The sequence below is a fragment of the Grus americana genome, chromosome Z, assembly GCF_028858705.1.
Source record: "Grus americana isolate bGruAme1 chromosome Z, bGruAme1.mat, whole genome shotgun sequence".
Lineage (NCBI taxonomy): Eukaryota > Metazoa > Chordata > Aves > Gruiformes > Gruidae > Grus > Grus americana.
This window is the reverse complement of record NC_072891.1, coordinates 24698561-24708237: the sequence shown is the minus strand read 5'-3', so window position 1 is coordinate 24708237 and position 9677 is coordinate 24698561. Positions and strand designations below refer to the sequence as shown.

The following is a 9677-nucleotide window of genomic DNA, read 5'->3' as shown; positions in this document are numbered from 1 at the left end:
TGATCAATAAAAACATTTTGTAGCTGTTGACAAGGGAATATTTCTAAGCAAAACCAAAATAATCATAAAGGTTTGATTCTGTGTGTTGTTTATTGCTATGTTTGTGTTCATAGAATGCTTTCACGTATATACACATTTTTTTAACTCCAGTCAAAAAAAGAAACTAAAAAATATTTACATAATAAATATGTGGGAGACTTCATCTTTTCATTACATCAGTTGAACTGATTCTTTAATGAACTATTAAGAATAGAATGAATTAACAGAGTTTGCATCAACTCATTGCATGCTGAATAACTTAGGCCGCTGATGGATTTTATTCTATTCAAAATGTAGTTTAAGATGCATTCAAAATGAAAACTGCTGATATTGTCTCTCCCCCTGCTGAAGCCTGGCTGGACTAGTTCAGGAGACATCTTTCTCCCACTCTCTGCAAAATAATCTTGTTTGACATGTGTTTACCTTTACACACAGACACTGAGGGAACAAACACATTTCAATCCACTGAAAACTCCAACATTTACTGAGTAAAATCAGCATAATCCATGTTTTATTAGATGGTTAATTTGCTAATTTATTGAAGACAAGCTTTGGCCAAGTATTTCCACAAGAAGTACTAAACTTCTTGCTGTAAATCTCTACTTCTATAGATCTACCACAGCCAAACAGTTTTTGGTAGAATTTTCCTGTGATACATAGATCTGAAAATTAAGTGACACAACAACATTTAAAACTTTTGTTACCATTAAAGCAAAATACAATACAGTATAATTCCCCAGTGATATAGTTAAATGTACTGCAATATGTATACAAAGTCAGTCCAAGATCAGTAAAGAATCAGTTCTGCTTTTTGGACTTTTCCCTTCCCAAAGATACAGGTTATGTAGAAGACCAAGGTAATTTAGGACTTGTCTCTATGCATTCCCTTTAAAAGGCAGTACGTGATTAAAATAACATGATTAAAATTAATGAACATGTGATGTGAACATTTTGCATTTTCAATAAAAAAATAGAAACTAAGCAACAACAAAAGACATCTTAGAAGGGGAACACTGAAGCCTGCCATTATATAGCCATGTTTCTCATTCTTTGAAGATTAACAGCACACAGAAAATAAGTGAATTTTATCAAAATACAGCACATTTCTGCTAATATATCAAAAAAATCGTTTTCTATGTAAATATTACCGGAAATCAACTAAAAAGAATTAAAATATACAAAGAGTTGTTAAAGGGTTTCAATTAAAATTATTAGAACTATACACAGTACAATAAGCAATAGTTAACATCTTTGAAAGAAGTGCAATAATATTGGAGTTCACTTATTTAAAAAGTACTGCCTGTTTATTACCGCTAGCTATGTATAATTCCCCTCTTCCTGCTTATTGTCCAAAAACTAAAGGAGGCTGGTGTTTTTGCTAGCTTTATTAAAAGCATTTACTTTTGTACACATGGGTTGAAAAAAGCAACTCATACCTGTCTCGAACTACCAACTTACATGTAATTAAAAATGAACTGCAATAACTGAATATTGCTCCGATGACAGGCTAATCATTAGCCCTGATTAAAAACAGTTATTGGTCTTCTATGGCACTTTTCCCACTGGTCCATAACAACCGTGTATTAATTATCACTGCAGATTATGCAGTCTCTATTCAATTACAAAGGAGAAAGAGAGAAATGAAGTTAATGTTTCTGGTAAACAAAATTAATAGAAGCATAATTGAATATTTTTATACAGTAATAAGGAACAAAGGCAGCCTGTGGTAAATCACTATTAACATTAATATAGTTAGAAACCCTTTAATGACTCTGAAGTGTCTAGTTCACATTTAATGTTACCTGTAGGAACAGCCCTTTAAGAAACATTGTTACGAACTGGTGGGTTGTAAGAACACCCTGGCTTTGCTCTCCATCTCACCACAGCAGTTCTCCATCACTGTTCAAAGTTTCACAAACTTGCTTTGGTTACCTAGCTCCATGCGTATGGTTTCCTTTTTGATTAACAAGGCAATGCAAAGGCCAAACAAAATCGAGATGTCTTTCATAACCCTTCCTGCATCATTTACGTTGTGTGTGTTTAAATATATATTACAGGCAACAACCTTAAAAACTGGCCATTTCAGTTTCATTTTTAAAATCTATAAGGTTAAAATGGAGTACTTTTTATAAAGATAAAAGTATTACCATTTGCACAAAATTGGGGATTTCCACGGCAGAGAAAAACCTCTGGGCACATTTCCACAGTACAGTTGAAAAAATTATGTATGCAGGAAAACCAAACTAAACATGAATCACATGTGGCAAATGAATATTCAATGACTATATTAAGAACAAATCCTGTAGAATATTACAAATTTGTAGTTACAGTCTTCCTAAAAAACACCGTAAGCTTTTATTGCATTTTCTATTGGTAGACGTACACTCCAGAACTAAACGCTTTTTCTTCTTTCCTGACTCCAAACTTAGATAGCAGATAGTTGTTTCACCTGACCTTTATTCTGTCCAACCAGCACCACCTTCCATCTACCCATTCATCTATACAATGTGCACATAGCAAACCCAACATTTCATATCTCCTGTCCGTATCTACAGAATTGGTTTCAGCATAACACATTAATATCTGGTGAATAAAAATAAAGGCAATAAACAGCTACAGGATAGACAGCCCTGCCATCTGTCCATTGGCTACAACTGAGGCTTTGCAAAGCCTTGCACAAAGTTTAGTAATGTGTATGAATTATCCAAAAATAAACCTACCATCTGTACAAAAAAAAGCAACACAGGTTTGTTCTTGGAGGCATGATCCTTAGATTGTTATAATGCTTAAAAACAAGTTTATTCACCATATGCATTTCCAAAATGATTTCCTGTACGCTCTATACAGTGGTTTTTCCCCCTTTAACCACAAGTTTGGTATTTCCTGTACAAATTTTGATCATAATTCTTTTCAAGTTCCTTTCACGTATAAAAATAGGCAAAATATTCAGTTTCCCATAAGTCCTTCAACGAATCCTGCTGGCTCTTCTCCCCAATCCACAGTATTTATGAAGAAACTTCTCGCACAATGATGAGTTCCACTGCATTCTGAAAAGTCTTTAGCAATGATACTGCTTGTCCATGATCAATATTGATGAAACTGTATCCATTAGCCTAAAAAGAAATATTTAAAATTGAAAATGATAAGTCCCCTATGCCATGTTAGTGAAATATGTCTCATATTTCATGTTAATTTATTTAAGCTTTAAGGTTTAAAATAACCAAATTCTATATGAATGCAGACAACAAAACACTGCAGATTTGCAGATTACATTGTTGATATGAGTTGAACATGTACCTGTTGAACATGTACCTGTATGCTACGAGAAATTAAACTACTATGTTAGCCTTGGAAGAATTTTGCCCCAAAGGTATTGCAAATAATCAAAAAAGAAAACTGAACTGTAAACCATTAACATCAGAATTCACTTCATCAGCCTTAATATAGCCATGCCAAAAAAAGCAAATGCAGTACAAATGATACATCTCTGTTTAAGTACTGGAATATTAGAAATGGCATTTATGATAAACTGGAACTACTGAAGACTAACAAAAAACATTAATGGCATTGGGAGCCATTTTAGGGTTTGAGACCTCCTGAGGTCACCCCCAGCTTGGATTTTCCTATGACTCAAAATACTTTGTCATTCTTGGGACAGGTTTGGCTTGGCAAACACAAGCAGGCCTGAGTGGTCTACAAAAGATAGGGAAAACATAGCTACGGTTCAACTTCTCAGGGTGTACTGCTGCAAACTCATGTTCAGTCGGTGTGATAAAATCTTGCAGAATGACAGATTTGTCCAGTTTAAACTGTTACTGCTTCCAGCTGTGCATCCCACCTTTCTCCCTGAGCTAATGCCCTTTATGTGGCGGCAGAGAGAACTGGTTGTGTACTCTGCGCTTTAGCTGTGCCGTATTGGAGTTGTGGTTCCTTATCCCATCACCAAATACTTGCTGTTGGTACCAGCTGAATCCTTTGTTGTAAAGGCAGTGGTTTTTAAATCTGTCGAGGGGTGCAGAGAGAGATTTATGTATAGATTGCTCAGACAGCAAAAGTGCCCATAACCTTTCCAAATCATTATCTGTACAGAATGTCCTAACTCTAACCTAATATGCAACAGTATTTTAAGACTTACATGCAATTATCTAGTCACTGGTCACATAGAGTATTTCTATTAGACATATGTATTAGACATGTGTTGTAATATGCATGCCCATTGCATGTTTTACAGAGAACGTCGCAAAATCAAGCATAGCAAAGTCATTTTGGGAGAGCTGATATTCAGTCAAAAACTGCAGAAGTTGTCTAAGTGGCAACAAGACAGAGTGGGACTGTCATTACATCATCACTGTGATTATCATGGATATAAAGAACATGCTGTTACGGAAATAAATATTCTTAGTTATGAGAAATGAAACAGTCTGTAATTGTCTAAGTATGCAAATGCAACTTCTCCTTCAGCTCTTTTTCAAACTATGAATTCCTCATTAAACAGAAAGCAAACCCCAAGCAGTGCCAACATGACAAAAGAAAACTTCATTATGTAAGTCATGCAGACAAACGAAATTCCATAAAGACAGGAATAAACCATTAAAACAAAAGTCACCTTTCACACATGTTCCACTCTATAAGTAAGTAACAAATATGCTGCCAGGATTTTCAACAAACATGCTTTTTGTTCCTGTACGGTGTGTTGGAGGGTTACCCCCATCCCTTAAAGTCATCTACATCGGTAAGAGAACTAGGACCTTTCTTAGGGGAAGAAGGAAGAACAAGTACAGAATTATTTACTGTGCTCAAAACAAAGCCATTTGCAGTTGGAACAACTACATCTCAGTTTAGTTCTCATGTTCTTTTTGGCTTTATCTTTCGTTTGAAGGATTAGGCTGTGTTTTCAGTTTGGCTGTGTTTTAGAAAGCTGTTCACATGATGTTATGGTTTAATTGAGATACTAGTGGGGTTTTTGTTTTTAGAAAACTGAAATGCAGCAGAGTCTACTCTATCAACATGCTCCAACAAGTAATCAGATGAATAATTAATAATTTTTAACAAGCTCTGCAACTTCAAGGGTGGCTACAGCACCATTCAATTGTCCTGTTAGACTGTTTCCAGGTTGCCCAAAGCCCCATCCAACCTGGCCTTGAACACTTCCAGGGAAGGGGCTGCCACAGCTTCTCTGGGCAACCTGTTCCAGTGCCTCACCACCCTCACAGTAAAGGATTCCTTCCTTATATTTCACCTAAATCCACCCTTCTTCAGCTTAAGGCCATTACCCCTTGTCCTATCACTCCATACCCTTGTAATCAGTCCCTCTCCAGCTTTCCTGTAGGCCCCTTCAGCTACTGGAAGGCTGCTGTAAGGTCTCCCTGGAGCCTTCTCTTCTCCAGGCTGGACAACACAGACTCCCTCAGCCTGTCTTCACAGGAGAAGTGCTCCAGCCCTCTCATCATCTTCGTGGCCCTCCTCTGGACTCGCTCCAACAGCTCCATGTCCTTCATATGTTTGGGACCCCAGAGCTGGACACAGTACTCCAGGTGGGGTCTCACAAGAGCAGAGTAGAGGGGCAGGATCCCCTCCCTTGACCTGCTGGCCATGCTTGTTTTGATGCAGCCCACGATATGGTTGGCTTTCTGGGCTGCAGGCACACATTGCCAGCTCATGTTGAACTTCTCGCCCACCAACACCCCCAAGTCCTTCTCCTCAGGGCTGCTCTCAATCCATTCTCCGCCCAGCCTGTAGTTGTGCTTGGGATTGTGCCGACCCATGTGCAGGACCTTGCACTTGGTCTTACTGAACTTCATGAGTTCAACCTCTCAAGTTCCCTCTAGGAGACATCCCTTCCCTCCAGTGCGTCGACCACACCACACAGCTTGGTGTTGTTGGTAAACTTGCTGAGGGTGCACTCAATCCCACTGTCCATGTGGCTGACAGACATGTTAAGCATCCCCCTGTACACTTCCTTGACCCCTCCACAAATAGGTTGTGAGCTCATTAGACAACTTCAAACAAATCTGATACAGAAGAGATCTGAAACGTACTGGTCTCCTACAGAAAAGAACTGCAGAGCTGCAGCCCAGAAGCCATGACCTCCTTGGCTCACCTGCAGCAGATGGGGCAGCTTGGAGGCACATGCTGTGACCAGCCAGGTATCAGCCAGGCAAGAGCCAGCTTCTGCCAGCACTTGCACATGTCCAGCCTGTCAGCTGGGGTAAAGGCAGCAAAGACTGGCAGAACCACAGGATGGAGGGGGATATAACAGCAAGGTGCAACAGGGAGAGGGATTGTGAGGGGCAACTTGCTGGCATGGAGACAACACATTATTCAGAACACTGCATGTGAATGACCACAACTTAAATAACTGAATGATAGTAAAGGCTAATGAAATGCTCATGTTCCATCTTGAATGACAATATTAGGCCTGGTTTTTTGTCTTTAAAGGTGTGAAAAATGTTCAGAGTTTGAAAAAATCATCCAACTGATTAATGCTTTAGCCTGTATCACCCATCCTAATGTTAGATGGAAGAAAATTAAAAGCATCATCCTAGAATGTAAGAATGCTTCTGGAAAAGATACTGGCAATCTATCTAAAAATTAAAGATTCTGCTCTTAGAATAGGTACAAACTAAAAATGAACTGGTATATTACACAGTATGTACAATTGTGTATTACAATTAGATGACCACAGTACCTGAATTATTTTATCTCCAGGCTGCAACAACTTAGATGCTGGTCCTTCTGGTTGTACTCTGGTTACAAATATACCCTTGAAAAACAGAGGTGGAAAACATTTTTGACAACTTACTGCAAGAATAGTAAGGTAGCATGAAACAAATGTAATTCAAAACATTATTTAAATTTTCCATCCTAAGTAGAAGAGAATGCAGTAAATGCAGGAGAATTACCCTTAAAGGAGTACTGAAGGGCAAATTCTGATCTGCCTTTGTTTAATTTGGCAGATGTATATGTCAAGATGAATTATCAACCACCAGAAATAAGGCTGTAGGCTAAATCCTGTTCTCTTTTAAGAGGCTTCCTAATTGTAAACTCAGTATCTCAAATCTGTTGACTGATATCTGGAACTGTGCAAGAACCACTCAGCTAGAATAATCCTCTGTCTTGTCATGTGACCTCTGTAGTCACCTACCACCTTGATTTTCCATATCATTTCCCCCCAGTTTTGTCCCCTCCAGTCCTGGAGTTTAGTGGTTTGGGTATATATACTCCCCCACCTCCTTTGCTAAACAGTAGAAACATTATTAATCAGAATGATTTTAAGATGCATAACTAAAAAATACTCACATCATCTTCAGGTCTGAATGGATTCCCTCTACCACCAACTCCTCCTGATATACTAAATCCAAGTTCTGGATCCTTGTCAATTCTCACTCGAATCTAAGTAGTTACAACCAAAGTTAGATAAACTGGCTGAAAATCTGCATTCAAAGCTACTGTAATGAAATTATTACTAAGGAATTCAGGTAAACAAAACCTTTAAAAAGAAAAAAAAACCTCAAGCATTTATCACAGTTCAAGGGAGTATTATATCTGATAATATTAATTCAGAACAAGATTCCAATACAACAACATCATGTATCATTGTACATAAGTTTTACTCCAATATCACTATTGTTATGATCATAGTTCACATGGGCTTTAAATTCAGACATTTAGATATTATGTAAATGAATTTAATGCCCTCCCAGCAAAAAACATGTTCCTATGACAGAACATGTTCTTCCTATTTCTTTGCTACCTCTACCTGAATTTTAAAAATCAAACTTTGTTCCTACTTTCGCTCTAAGTTCTACGTATCTAACACTGTCCCCCCTTTCTCTTACCAGAATAGTTGACTAGAAAACTTATTTTACACAAGAAGTGAACATTGTTGTCCTAGCACAGAATGAAAACATAGTTCTCAGTATATTCTCAAAAAACCCAAAACAATACAGAGGAAACATCCTGCGTCCAAGAACAGAAAGAAGGTTGCCATAATGAAAGAGCCATTAAATTGTATAAATATTTCTTACCCACATCTGTCTATCATAAATAGAACTGATAATTGTCAGGCCCGCATCAGATGCTCACTTTTTTTTTATACTGGCTTTTGTTTATGGATGTGCATTTCTACATTTGCAGGTTTTTGGACCGTTCTGGATAGCAATGCAAGACGCAAAGAACTCTTAAGTTGTACTGCTACTTTGTATTTTTTTCAGTTACTAGAAAAATAATGAGTTGGTGATCAAAAATGTAGTTGAGAGACAAATTTCTAGCTCAGTAAAAAGATGTAAGTTTAAGTTTCTAGTACATTCTGTTAAAAATCTACCATATTTATCTCTTAAAATGTACGTGTAAAAAGAACTCAAAACTAGAAGGAACATGTGATTTCAGTAGAACTGCACTGAGATAATGCTGTCTTCTGCTGGAGATAAATCCCTGTATGATTTCTGTCACCATCTACAGAGACATGGTAATAAAGGAAAACAATAACAATTCACTGCCACTGACAGATAGATGTCATATTGTCAAGTAAGATTTTATTCTTACCTCTTGCTTTGGCAATTCGTGGCTTTGTCTGGGAGAACACTGGGACTGGGTATAGGGAGGTTGGTGGGCAACTTTCAACATCAGATAATCAATTAATTGCTCTCTAGATGGATGTCTTGCTACTGATGATTGAGGAGGGAGATGATGGACTTGGCTGTAGTTTGCCTGAGGTCTTTGAGGCTGGCACATTTGTCCATTTGTCAAAGGTATCTGAATAAAACATGAATACTCTATGTCATACATTTTATAAGCAGCAGTCCTCAATTCCTCCTTTATTATTTCAATATTTCTTATACTTGACTGCTTTTAATTTAGGGAACATTACTAAAACTCCTCTTCTGGATCATGTGCAATTACACTCAATTTTCTTTATAGTCATCAGCTCTGACCTCCTGAGAACAAATATGAAAAGCAAAACTTACTATGAGTGCTAATCTACTAGAATAGACTAGACAGTCTTTGCTTTTAGCAATTGTTTCACTGAGTTATCCAACGACTATTTTCTAGCAGTGCAACTGACAGTATTGACACTCAGTTGATATCATTATAGTTTGCAATTTTATTGCATAAAATTCAGAGATTTTATAACAATTCCCAGTAGATCATACACAAAATAAAAATTCCACACAGCTATCCGACAGAAATTATATGCTCTCTGAGCATCTTTTGGTGACCACTTTGCCAGAAAACCTTCTGATACAAGCTCAAGATTTTAATATCAAAACTGCAACGACATTTCTAATATATATTATCCTTTTGTTAACACATCTGTCACTGATTTGATAGGTATAATGACGACAAATAGCAGTAAGGCACACAACTGTCAAGACATACAGTGCATTCAAACAATTTCACTGGGAATGATGCTGGAGATGACAAAGTCTCTTACTGAAGCCCCAGAGTTACTGTACAGCTCTGCAGCTCTGTCTTGAGATGGGTAGCCTTTTCCCGCCTCACAGGTATGTCTCCTGCTCTTACCTAGCCTAAGTAGTCACTCATCTGTCTATATGATTACCACATTCCAGAAATGCTACCATCTTGAGTTACAGATGGCTGCCTGCCACCATTATCCCATTACTTACAGGATACGAGGA

At 37.6% G+C, this 9677-nt stretch overlaps 1 protein-coding gene across 14 annotated transcripts in view; it reads right to left on the bottom strand.

The window, feature by feature from the left end:
- Positions 1–1330: 1330 nt before the first annotated feature.
- The window catches only part of ERBIN (erbb2 interacting protein), a 118850-nt gene continuing 110503 nt past the window's right edge, over positions 1331–9677 (bottom strand). For all 14 annotated transcript variants that reach the window (XM_054810199.1, XM_054810208.1, XM_054810204.1 and 11 more), the window contains 4 exons: positions 8584–8793; positions 7339–7431; positions 6728–6802; positions 1331–3152 (listed from right to left, as the gene is read on the bottom strand). In XM_054810199.1, coding sequence (XP_054666174.1) covers positions 3045–3152; positions 6728–6802; positions 7339–7431; positions 8584–8793 — 486 coding nt within the window. In that variant the 3' untranslated portion in view covers positions 1331–3044. The remainder of the gene's footprint in view (positions 3153–6727; positions 6803–7338; positions 7432–8583; positions 8794–9677) is intronic.